The 12,994-nt window shown below is 47.7% G+C and overlaps 1 protein-coding gene across 1 annotated transcript; it reads right to left on the bottom strand.

Moving 5' to 3' along the window:
• Positions 1 to 9,877: 9,877 nt before the first annotated feature.
• EPOP (elongin BC and polycomb repressive complex 2 associated protein) lies at positions 9,878 to 11,995 on the bottom strand. Its single transcript, XM_077806008.1, has one exon. It carries the CDS (start codon positions 11,993 to 11,995, stop codon positions 9,878 to 9,880), a length of 2,118 nt encoding a protein of 705 aa, XP_077662134.1.
• Between the last annotated feature and the right edge of the window lie 999 nt (positions 11,996 to 12,994).

Below are 12,994 nucleotides of genomic sequence, written 5' to 3' on the forward strand. Positions count from 1 at the left end.
CAGCCAGGCACCTAAACAAGGGGGCAGATTTCCCCCAGGGCGCCCTGTGCCCCTTACAAGCAGGGATGAAATCCTGGCTCCGTGGAGGTCAATAGCAAAATTCCCACCGGCTTCCCTAGAGCCCGGATTTTACCCCAGGTTTCAAAAGAACTCATTTTGGAGGGCTGGGAGGGGTGAGAAGATTTCTTCTATCACCTAAAAACGGGGTGAGGAGAGATTATTGGCACAGTGTTCCACAGAGCCCATGTAACTCCTTGCTTCCTGGGAACCTTTCCAACGGGAGAGGGGGGTGTGAAGAAGTGGTCGGGTTTTCTCCCACCGCCCCGATTCAAACTAAGGAACACTTGCAAATACTCTTCCACTTCTCTTATTCATCAGCGGTGAAGCTCTCCCCATCTAGCCCTGACCCTACAGTCATTTCTCCAGCTAAATGCCCCTTTAGGTCAATGGGAATTCTGGCTAAAACTACAAGAGCCTGGCTCTTAACCTGCCTTAACCCGAGTAAAATAATTATAATACAAAAATCACATCCCAAATTTTGGGTGGGTCCCCAGTTCCTCCCCGCCAGGATTCTGCCTACATACCTAACCCCTTGCCCTGGCCTCAGGAGCTAGGCTGGGCTCAGAGTGGAGACATACTTTAGCCAGATATTTCCAGGAATGGGGTCAGATTTTCCAAAGACCCCCTCACACAAACCGCTGCACTCGTGTTTAAACCTGGCCCTGAGCTCTTATGGAGAAAGCTGAGCCCAGGCGTCTAGGGTATACACTGATGTGCCCGTCCATAAAATAGCCATTTAACTCCCCAAAGAGGCCAGGGGCCAGTTACATTTTCATCCATGAAATCTCTCCCAAGGCCCCTTTGGAGTGCAAAAGGTGCAGGGATTTAAATACCTGACTAGGGATTTAAATACATTCTTGAGGCCTGACAGATTTTTCTTCTCTTGTCCTCTGTAGTTCCTGCGATTTCCCCTAATGTTATGACAACTCCTCTCCCCAGTAGTTCTGTAGTGAAAACAGCTTCCCTCCTGCAAAGGCTGGGGAGGGGTTTGATCCTGGTGCCATTCAAATCAACAAGGGCGGTGGTTTGATTGGGTTTGATTTAATTTTATTCTGGGGAAGTTTGTGGGCTGTTGTGTGTATGTGTGTGCCGGTAGAGAAAATCCTGGCCCCGCTTGAAAACGATGGCAAAGCTCCCACTGATTTCAATGAAGCCAGGATTTCGCCCACAGTGTGTTTTTTGTGTGTGCCTCGAGGAGGTGTATTTCCGAAAGCCATCACAATGGCCTCTTCTTATCTTAATCTTTCGTTTCCCCCCTTTGGCCACGGCAACTCTCAAAGTAGGGAGCAGGGGATTAGATAGAGCAGGATTTCCAGGGACCTATGATCTCCCACCTATTAGGAGACCTTCGTGGCTGTTAAAGACATTCGCCTATCAGTGCCTGTGTGAACAATAGAAAGGGGCTTGCACTTTCCAGGCCAGGGGTTCAGGTGGAGCTAAATAACCAATTTAAGACAGAGGGAGTTTGCGTTTAAAAAACAAACAAGGTTCTTTCTGGACTTGGACAGACGCAAGAATCGAGTCGGTTTTAAACAAGACACCTCGGTTTCAAAACGGGGAGCAAAATGGAGCTGTGTGTAGCTGATCAAATTAAACTACCCACCTCCCCCACCAAGCCCCCTCCCCCAAACAAACAACAACAACAAAAACTCGCTCTTTTCTTTGCTGTAACCTGATGCACGAATGCCTATTTGTCTCTGCTGCACCTCGTGTCTCCCAGGGCCTTTGTCACTATCAACCTTAAGGGCTTTAATTTTTTTTCTCTCGCTCTTTGCACCTGCAAAAAGCTTTCGTTGGGAGAGCATGTTTAACCCTTCACCCACCAGGGAAGCCAGCAGCTGGGAGAAGGGACATGATCCGAGGGGTTAGTCTCAAAAGCAACAGAAAGAGACCAAACTAAAACTCAAGTCTGAGAGCTGCAGCAACCCAGAAGAAACACCCCTAGATAAGAACGAGGCGTCAAGCTACATCTCTGCTCTTATTACCTTCATATTAGGGAAGGACAACCCCTAATCCATGTTTGGATGTCTGTCTGTCTAGCCTTCCCTCTGGAGTCACTCCCTATTTTTGGAGTCTAATCTAACCTATTATAAAAGTGTGTTGTCCTCTCCTAAGAGGGCCATTTTTGTAGATCTAGTATTTATTATTGATATTTACTTTCTGTTCAGCCCTGGATTGGTAACCTGTTTCCAGCATGGTTAGGCTTTGTTGTTGTTTGAGTGCACCTCCCCGTGTAAGTAGCCACGGATCAGAACATCCAAATTCTTGTGGGTTCTTTATATTTCCCTCTAAGTGATTTTTTAATGGGAAGTTAAAGAATAATTTAAAAAAAAACATGTCGCATGAGGGCTAAAAGCAGCAGTCCTTAACTGATGCCAAATGGGAGGTTTTGCCATATTCTGGATTATGGACTGCAAAATTATGGCCCACAACGTTACATATTTCTCTGTAATTTACCACTGAAATTGCACCGATTTCCTGCCAGGGTCTGATGTTATTTCTTTTTATGGCGTGTCATTTCAGTGCAAGATGCCAAGTGTCCTAAGCAATGTATTGTTAATCACTGTAATGAATGAATTACAAGAAATCTCCTTAATATTTCAGATGGATTAAAAAGTCTTAACGATCCCCTGGAAAGGGTCGAAATAAACATAAAATCCGCGAGCGCTTGAGCTGTTCAATGCACAGAAGGGGCTCGACTTATGTTTGTAAAAAATAGATCAGAGGAGGCATTTATTTGCAATATTCCTTCGGCCAGGGGGAGAAGATTTTTGTTGTTTGCTTGTGTGGAGAATTTTGCTTTTCAATTCCTCGATCAGGGAGCAGATCCAAGGGCAATGGCGAAATAAATAATAATCAAAAACCAAAAACGGCGCAAGAAAGCGTGGTGAGGGCTTTCAGTACAACGTGGAAGGAACAGCCACACCCTAAGAGGTAGGACATGGGCATCATTTGTCCTTAGCGGTAACAAACTATAGTCTAGTCCCCTGCGAGGCTTCTCGGTCTAAACAAGCACAGAGTACAAATCGGTTTGCACACAGGAGTAACAAGCTACAGCCAGTTTCCTTCCATCGTTGTGCTCTAGTTAGTTCTCCCCTAACTCCGCCAAATACCGTTCTTAAGGTTTCTACTCAGAGTTTTAAAAAACGATTCTGAATGAATTTCTGCTTTATATATATATATATATATATTCCTTATATATATACAGCTTGCCCAGTTCGGACTGAGGAATGTTCCGTTTTGGAGGAGCTCAGCTCTGAGGACAGCGGGGTTATTGTAAGTGTTAAGCCAGAGGCCAGGCTTTGGGGTTTGCAGCGTTTTGTTGTTGGGAGTTTAAAAAGTTCCTGGCCCGTCTTTGCAAACCCGATTCCAGCTACGGAATGAGGACAGACCTTCACCACCCCGTGCCCCTTTTTCATTTCATTTTGCTGGGTGTATGTTTTCCCATATGGACTCATTTAGGCTGATTTCTCTCAATTGCTAAAAGCATCCACTCTACCTCTTGATATGTAACAGCTGAGAGAGCCTCAAAAGTGTAATTGTTGGGTTGGTTTGTTTTTCCTACCTCCAGGAAAAGTTTGCAGATACCTTAACAAAAAACTATTTTATGTTTTAAAAATAAGGCTATATAGGAGTTAGAAAGACCCTCATAACTCACCGTAAACCCTTGTTCAGTCTCTTCTGTTGACTACATGTAAACATGGTAAATTGAAAGCCTTTATAGTGACATCTAATCCCTCAAACCCCCTCCTAGCTTTATCTTCTCTCCCTCCCCCTTGCCCCCCCCCACAACAGATCCTAGATGGGGTGGTTTAGTCTTTTTCTCACAGCTTGCTGTTTTCCTGATCCCCTCCCTGAGCTATCTAATTTATCATTAACGACCTGACACTAAACTAAATAAATGAAACTGCCCCCTACAATTTACCTCCCTTCCTTGCCCCAGCACATATATTTCCCCAGGAGCCTTTGACTTGAAATATCTGAAAATATTTCCTGAGGGCTGGTGGGTGCATTCTCTCCTCCTCCCCCAGCCCTCCTCCCTTTCCCTTGGGAAGTTGTGTGCAGATCATTAACATCCTTATTAAATGACCCCCTTAAAAACAAAAAAAGATAACAACAGTCCTGGGGTAATGCCGCTTGGATGAGATCTGAGGCGAGCCTGCCACTCGGAGTCAGCAGCGTTCCCGGCCCTTTGCCCGGGTTGGGAAACCTATCCGGATCCCTGGATGTTCCCGAGCTTTGCCTTTAGATGTGAACAGGCTTTAAACCGGGGAGGGGGAGGAATAACTTTGACATTGACTCCTTCGCTCCGCGCATTGGAGAAGGAAAGTTGCAAGGCAGTTTTAAAGGAGGAAGGGGAGCGGGGGAATCTTTGCTGGCATTTATTTAGACTGTGGGGTTCACCTTTTTTCTTTTTTAAGGAGCAGTGTGAGGATCTAGCCGACCAAAGAGCAAAGGATGATGGCGTTGTATCCCAGTAAATGCATAACCCTGTCAAGATTTGTGGGATCCCTGTTTCCCGATTGCCTGACTCCAGAGCCCCCTTTCTACTGAGAATCAAAAGAATTGGGTGGATGTTTTCCAGGTCAGAATCTGAGGTTCAGAGTTTGTATTGGCAATATTATTTGAAGCCCTTGCCAGTATAAAAGCTCGGTGTTTTCTTTGGTTCTTAGCTTTATTGTTTATTATATTTATTATTACTGGGGAGGGGGCTGTTTTTGTTTGTTTGTTTGCTTACATTTGTCGCTGCTAGTCTCGGGAGCCGAGATCTTTCGCTCTTTGGTGGGTTTTCCGGGGGAAAAGATTTCACTCATTCCAGACGAGGCAGCAAGTCCCCTGGCCCTCGAAGAGAAATTCCTAGATGGGGAGCAGATTCTGTGAGTATTCGTGGCTGGCCTACAAATCAGGCGGAAGTGGCTACCGATTTGCGATGGCATGTTTAGGGGAAATGTTTCATTCAGGCGAGAGAAACCCTTGCATAAACGGCCACGCACTCACGCACACAATCCATCAGACCCATGCAAGCCAGACAAACACACACAAACTAATCAAATGGACCCCCACGCTCCCATAAAACCATTCTCCCCCTCACGCATCCACATGCGACAGGCCAGCACAGATCCGCATTCGCCTCACAGTCATCTGCGCACGTAGACACAACACGTACAAACACAACGGAAACACCAGCAAAAAACACACACACGCCGCTCTTTGTACACACACCACACACCCAAATATGCGTGCACACACAAACAAAGCAAACACCCGAGCCTATGCCTATACCTCCGGTGTACACAAAGGAGTACAAATGTCACACACTCGCTGACACAGGCAAACATCTCCTATAGGCACGCACCTCCAAGTGTGGGCACACAAACACACCCCCATAAACAAAGCAAAAACCCAGAAACATATCCACACACCTTCTGCCTACTCACAAACCAGCGAAGCACACCGTCCATCCCTCCCCTTCCCTAACATACAAAAATCCGGGCCATATACAATTTAGCTCTGTAAAAAGATATTTATTCCTCAGCCTAGATTCCATATTGCACGCAGGGAGTAACACTCTTTCATAGTCACATACTTACAACAACTTTAAATAAATAAAGTTACAGTAAACCTTAAGAAAAAGTCCAATATACGGTTGGAGGGGGGGGAGATATATTTTTAAACGTGTTTCAAACTGAAGGGCGGGGGGGAAGCAATCAGAGGAAATGCAGTTTTGTGAAGTTGGATAAAAGTTCATCACAGCAGGGGGGGCAGTTTCAGACGTGGCCAGTTCTCTGCCTGATTCTTGTAAGAATTCACGAGAGGTAAACGCCTAGATTATAATTTCCCTTCAATCCTTCTGGGGATAAAGTATAAATAAAGAGAAACTTTATCTATGGAACCAATGTCCGGGCGACAAACTTTCCCACCTCTGAAATGACACTGATTCTCTAATTCATTGGACTGGGGGACAGTGTGTTATTATTGACAAGTTGTTGGTGGATTGTTGTTTTATCCCCTTTGCCAGGAAAAAGGGAGAGCTGTGCCTTTAAATCCTGTGTGCAGAACTCCCCCCCCCCCCACCCCTTTTTGGATTGATCAGCAAAGCAGGTCAAGTCTAATTTAACCCACCTCCATTCCTGCGGAGTTCAAGTGATTTAAATGAAAACCGAGAGCTTGCTCTGTGCTCTGCTCCCAAACTGCATATCCAATTATGCAGAGGTAGAGCAAAGGGCCCAACCTTTGAAAACCCAGTAAGCCCCCATCCTCCCCCAAATAAACCCTTAAATCACACAGCATCCCCCCACATCCACACTGAGATTTTCCTGAGTCTAAAACTAGCTGCGTTTTGGTAAAAAAGCAGCCAGAGTTTATAAAAGTTTTGTAAACAAAAGGTATTGTTTTGGATTGCCCCCTCTCTGGTCCAGCGCTTTTAGGAAAACAAAATGGCATAACAAAAAATCGGTTCTTCCCCCTTTTGCACCCACTTTGGAAACAAAGCGAGGTTACAAAATTTATTATCAAGGAGTCCTGTTTAGCTTCAAGGACTCCAGGGTTGCAAACTGATTATTTGTTGTTCCAAAATACAAATATCCTCTCCAGCATGCCAGTCCTCCCATGCCTTTTGCGCTCGTGACTTCTATCCGGGAGGTTTTGCTTGTTTTCCATAAAGCACCATTTAATCTTTTTATTATTATTAAATTATTTATGTGTTTGTGTGTTTATTTATTTTGAAACCACACGATATCAAATAAGGGCTGGGTTTTCCTTTCTATTTTTTGTATTGCATTGCAACAAGGCGCTTTTTTTTTTTTTTTTTTTTTTTTTAAAAACCCCTTTTGGGAAGGAAATGGAGAATTGCTATGAAGCTTATTTCACGTTCCTGGCTGGGATCCATTTCGTTGCAACATGTAAACAAAGAGTCGGGGGAAAGGTATTTCTTTAGCACAGAGCAGGGGGTCTCTGTGGCTTAAGTATACAAGGTGTGCGTGTTGTGGGGAAGAGAGGAAGTTTTGAGGTATATTATATTATATTCACAGCCTCCATCACATTATACAATGTGTGTGTGTGTGTGCATAGACAGCGCGTGTATGCAATCTGTGTGTTTCATATGTACACAGACACAAACACACACATATATACCCACACACTTTTTGAGGTGATTACATCCCAGAGAATATTCCTGAGTTATTTGTGTTACTGATGCTTGCTGCTTTAGCAACATTGATAGCTAAAGTGTCTCCTTTCTGCTCAGTTTATCCAGGCTAAAAAACAAAAATTCTCTCTCCTTTTCACTTCACTGGGAGCTTTGCATGCCCAAGGGTTTCAGGACCAGGCATATAATTAAAGGAAAACTAGCGAACACGTTCGGATGGGAGCCTGGCATTCCCAGCAGCCATGCACCTCTTGCAGACTTTTTGAATATTTCAAACCGGTCTCTCTCTCTTTGTGTGTGCGTCTTTGTTGACGTTATCCCAAGCTCTTGCATAAACAACAGTGGTTTGCAATTAACAAAAGCCACAAATCTGTTTGCAAATTCCTCCCCCTTCCTCCAAAACAAACAAACAAACAAACCCTGGAAAACACATTTTAAACAATCTGCTTTGGACCTGGCAGCTACTAGCCCAGAAGCAAAATGTGCAGATTGGAGCAGGCTTTGGAGAACCGCGTTCCCCTTAAGACATTAAAAGGAAAACAACCAAGATTATTTCTCTCTGTGTGTGTGTGCGCCTCTTTCCCTCTCTCCTGGGCTTTGCTTTTCACATCCCCTGTTCGGGCAGCCAGGACGCCCAGCTCAGTCTATGTATGCGAAGAATAAAAGACTCCATTTTTGTGCGCCTGTGTCCATTGGAGACAAGGACTCCGTCTGCTAGAAAGAGGTTTAAAAGCAAACTGCACAAGGGAGAGAGACGTCCACAGAATAGGTATTTCTCTCTCGCACACAGACAGCAGATTTTTATAACCTTCCACAGTTATTGCACAGGCATAGGAGGAATCCCACCCATTTTGTTAAAACGGAGACAAAAACCCAATCAATGAAAAATGCAAAACAAAGAAAAAATGTTTTTAGCATCAAAATAACTCAATATGCCTAAGAGAAACCAATAAATTATTCGAGAGAAAATATTTTTGGCCTGTAATGGATGTTTTGTTCCCACCAACGATGGAATGACATTAAAACTCTAAATCACCAGTGGCCAGGTTTGAATATTTGCTTTGATTATAATTCTATAATGAGCCACAACTTTACTTTTCTTTCTTTCTTTCTTTCTTTCTTTCTTTCTTTCTTTCTTTCTTTCTTTCTTTCTATTGGAAGTAAAACCCGATGTATACGATGTGAGCTGGAGTCAATTATAACAGTACGGGGGGGGGGGAATTAAAACATTCACACCAATGTGTTGAAAGTGAGGGAATCGCAGGGTCTCAGACGGTGTCAGATCCGTGTTTTGTTGAAAATATTTTATGCTGGAAAAGAGTGGGAGAAAAACAAAACAAAAAACAAACAAACAAAAAAAAGCCCTCACAGTCGCTTTGATTTGTCTAACATTTCCAAAACTGAACAGACTTCAGAGCCAGTTGAATTTTGATGTCAGAGAGGGGTGAAATCAAATCAGAAACAGTCGAAAGGGCCACTGGTTTGTAAGCAGAGTTAGACTGAGATATGATTTCCTTTACAGACAAGAGAAACTTTCTCTCAACATTCTTCTCCGCATTCCACTTTGGAGCTTAATAGAGATCAAATTGTCCATCTGTACTTTATTCCTAATGCTCCTGGCTCCTATTTCTTGTGCCTATAAAGCTTTTACAGGCCTGCTACCTTTAGGCTATCCGACTTAGGGTATCCAGCAAACAACTCTTTTTTCTTTTTAATTTACATGCAGAAGTTTCCAATAACTTCCTCTGAAACCCGCCTGTTTTCTTTTTGCAGACAAAACTCCCTATTCTTTTTAGTGTGTGTGGGAGGGGTTATGTTTTTTTTCTCTTTGGTAGATAAAGTAGATTATTCGGTTTAAATAGCTGCTTGCAATTTTTCGTATGAGACTGATTAATGCAAAAGAGGGGGTATTTCTTCTATAAGAGAGATCATTCTTTCTCTCTGCATGTGATTATTATTTTAATCCAATGCATGTATCAAGGAAAGGAGGAATTAGATCCATTCTTTTCTTTCTTCAGCTTTTTTTTTTTTTTAAGAGAAAGCTTTGATGAGATCAGTTTAATGTGTGTTGGGATGACAGCATTAAATTCTCCCACAAACGCAGAGGAAGTGGGAAGGGACAATACATTTAACTTGGGGTGAATGGGAAGGGAGGGACAGTTCTCGTTTAATTTGGAGAGGGGAAGGAGGGCAGGACTACTTGAACACTCCCCAGCAATATGCACATTTTAGTCCAAATCACCCTGGCTGGAATAAACCACTGAATGTAAAGGGGGTGAGGTATTCCTCCAGCTGACCTGTTTGGGGGGCGGGTGTTTTACTTTCGCACAGAACCCCCGAAAGTTGGACCCCCCCAAAAAGAAATCATGCCACAACCAGAGTTGAAATCACTTTCCTCCCCCTCTCCAAATTCCCAGCAGTAGATATATGTGGCCAAGGTTTCCTAATGTGATTTGGGGGGTACATTTGATTGGGGAGGTCAGTCACCTTAAAGGGCCCTGGGGGTGGGTTAGAAGCTGGGGTGCTCAGCCCTTCCTGAAAATCAAGACGTCTCCAGTTGGGCACTTCAGATCCCTAGGGTCTTTGGGATTAATCCGGTTCCCATCTCCCTCGCCCCCTCCCTCAACTGTTGCATGTAAACCTGGCTGGCGAACATTCATCCGGCCTCGTTTAGAAACCCTCCAGGCCACAGCCCCGGAATTTGAGGCTGGGGGGCACAGGGAGGGCGCTGCCGCCCACCTGCCAGCTCCACAGCGGGTGCGTTTTGGAGAGCGCGCAGGTGTTCTTTACGCACAGGGAGGCGGCAGGACGCAGATCCCCATCCTCCCCCACTACCAGGGAAGGGGTGCAGGGGAAGTTGCCCATGAGGCTGAAGGAATTCCTGCCTGGCGCTGGCCCGGCGCTGGCCAGGCGTTTGCAATGGGCCTTTCCCTTTTGGGCATTCCTCCTCGGAGTCTTTTGTGGCCTCCCCTTACTGGAGTTTTGTTGCAGTTCTGCCTCAACGCCTCTGGCAAGGCGTCTGCGCTTGGAATTCCTTTCCGAGCCATTGCCTTTCAAAGCTTTGTTTGACAAGGGGCTGGGGCTCGGTGCGCTTTTGGAGCCGGGACATTGGAGCTCGGCCGCTTTGCACGGCTCCGTCTTCCCTCCGGGCCGCAAACTTTTCCCATCCGCGTTGAACCCTTTTGCATAACACCACAGCTTGGATTGCCTGATGAGCCTGTCGAAATGCTCCCTCCTGGGCTCCCCTAAGGCCCTCTGGGGAGCCGGGCTGAGGCTCCCTGCAAATTCCTGAGCTGAGGGCGGAGGAGCTGAGCCCAGGGCTGGCTCTTGGGAAGCAGATCCCCCGGCTAGCGCAGCGAGCTGCCTCTCTGCTTGGTCACTGGGGCCTAACGAGGCTGCATTGTTCGAGGCATCTTTGTGCAAATCCTCCCCTTTGGCGCAGGGCTCTGTCGCCCCACGGCCTCCCGCCTTTTGTTGTGGGTCCCCCACAGGGTAGCTGCAGCTCGGGGAGGGACGGGAGGAGGGGGCCTCCGGCTTTGCGCACACTAGCTCTGGCTGCTGCTGCGGAGCCCCGGCTCCCAGGGCTGGAAGCGGCCTCAAACTTTCCAAAGTTGACGCTCGCAGAGTCCTGGCCCAGAGCTGCTGGGACAGGAGCAGGAGGTTGGGATCGGGACGCAGGGCTGCTTTGTGGGGCTCCGGGAGCCTCTCGTCTCCGCTGGGCTCTCTGGGGGGGTGGGCCAGCTGCTGGAACCTGGGCAGAGCCGCCTGCCTGTAGCGGGTGCTCTGCACCGAGTCCCCGCTGCACAGCGAGCTGCTCTCCGACTCCGAGGAGCTGCCTTCCTCGCTGCTGCACGACGTGTCCCCCTCCTCTTCCTCTTCCTCCTCCTCCTCCGACGAGTCGCTGGAGGTGGCCGGGCTGGAGCCCCCGAAGTCCAGGCTGGAATCCGAGTCGCTGGAGTAGCCGGCCGAGGTGCCCTGCCTCTTGCAGCCCGGGAAGAGGCGGCCTTTCCTGGCCGCCCCCGGGCCCTTCTCCTCGGGGAAGAGCCCTTTGGAGCAGCAGGAGCCCCGCTTGGGCCGGCCGGGCTCCGGCTGGGGAGACGCCTGCCCGGCTCCGTGCGCCCGGGCTGCCGAGTGGAGCCGCTGGAGGTCCTGGGGGTAGGCGCTCAACACGCCGGAGAAGAGCCCCCCGCGTCCTCCCAGGCCGTAGCCCTTCTTGCCCCGGGTGGCTTTGTCATAGTTTTGGAAGAGCCCGGCCGGGGCGGGATGGGGTGCGGGGGCCAGCTGGGTGCAGATCCCCGGCTCCTGGGTGCAGTAGGGGCCGGCTCCGCATGGGGACCGCAGCGGCTGCCGGGGGCAGTCGAACAGATCCGCGGGGCCCGGCCGCAGCAGCTGCTCTCTCCTCTTCCTCTTCCTCCTCCGGGGGCTGAGGCTCTTGCAGGAGGTGCAGAGCGCCTCCAGGTCTGCCTTGGAGATGAGCGAGCATTTCACCGCTCGGGTGGGCACGGAGTTGATGGCTTTGAGGGTCCGGAGCTCCCTGAGATCGCAGCGGCGGCTCTTGATCTTTAAGGTCTCCATCTTCTTGCTGATGGTGGTCCTGGGGATATCCTTAAACAGGTCGCTGAGGACCTGGGCCAAAGCAAACATCTGTGTGCCATTGATCTGTAAGTATCCCAGGTTTATCCCTTCGATTTCTTGATAGCCAGTCTGGAATTCCCCTGGCCTGGCTTCCCCGTTGTAATCCATGGTGGCTGGCACCATTCCGAAGGTCCCTTCGCAGGTCAGGAACATGTTGCAAGGAGAATTTACTCTGTCTCTTCCCCAGGGGTCATTGGAAAGAAGGGCATCTGCGTTCCCACTCCTTGATCACAAACTCCAACCCACAAAAAAAGGGGAGAAGAGGGGTCTGTGTGTGTGTGTGTGTCTGTTGGGGGGAAGCTGCAAAGCCGTCGATTTCCCTTTCAAACGCTCCAGTCAATGATTCGCAACATCTTCCAAATACCCAGTTCCTCCTCCGGCGCTGGGGCTAGATTTCTCCCCTTCCCCCTCCCCAACCAAAAAAGGCAGCGAGAGAGAAAGAAAAGTAAAGAAGCCAAACATCTTGCCGCCTTCCAAGACTCCCCCCGCCCCCCCCCCACCACCTTCCGCTTCAAAAATAACCTCCCTCCGAAAAGAAACCAGCCAGCAGGTCCCCCTTTTGCTGGGCGATGCCAGCGAGATGCTAAGCAAACAAAGCGGTGGAGGTGGTGGGCTAAAAATGGTACCGCATGGAATCCTGCGGGGGAGTCCCCACCTTTTGCTGGGTTTGCTTTCTTAAAGACAAGCTCCCGGCGTACAGTATATGGTAGGAAACACCCCACCAAATAATTTCTCAAATCTGGAAGCTGATTGGGCACTTTAGCCATGTGATGTCATAAAACCCCAACATTTCACACACACACACACGATGTAAAACACTCATAAAAAAAAAAAAAACAACCCAAACCCTTTCCTTTAACAGCCACGCTGCTGCCAGGCAGACAAACATCGAGCGGTACACGAGCGTGTTGCAGGATAAGATAGGTAAAGGCAGATTTGACTCTGCGCCTAGATCTACACTTTATGCAGCTGTTCTAGATGTATAATGTCTGTGTATACGCACACAGCCCTGACAGACAGATGAAGTGAGCTGTAGCTCACGAAAGCTGATGCTCAAATAAACTGGTTAGTCTCTAAGGTGCCACAAATACTCCTTTTCTTTTTTCAAATAAATTGGTTAGTCTCTAAGGTGCCACAAGGACTCCTTTTCTT

This window comes from Eretmochelys imbricata, chromosome 27, assembly GCF_965152235.1.
Source record: "Eretmochelys imbricata isolate rEreImb1 chromosome 27, rEreImb1.hap1, whole genome shotgun sequence".
Classification (NCBI taxonomy): Eukaryota; Metazoa; Chordata; order Testudines; family Cheloniidae; genus Eretmochelys; species Eretmochelys imbricata.

What these genes read in the sequence shown, in the direction of transcription:
- EPOP (XM_077806008.1), bottom strand. Translation starts at nt 11,995, where the DNA reads ATGTTCCTGACCTGCGAAGGGACCTTCGGAATGGTGCCAGCCACCATG.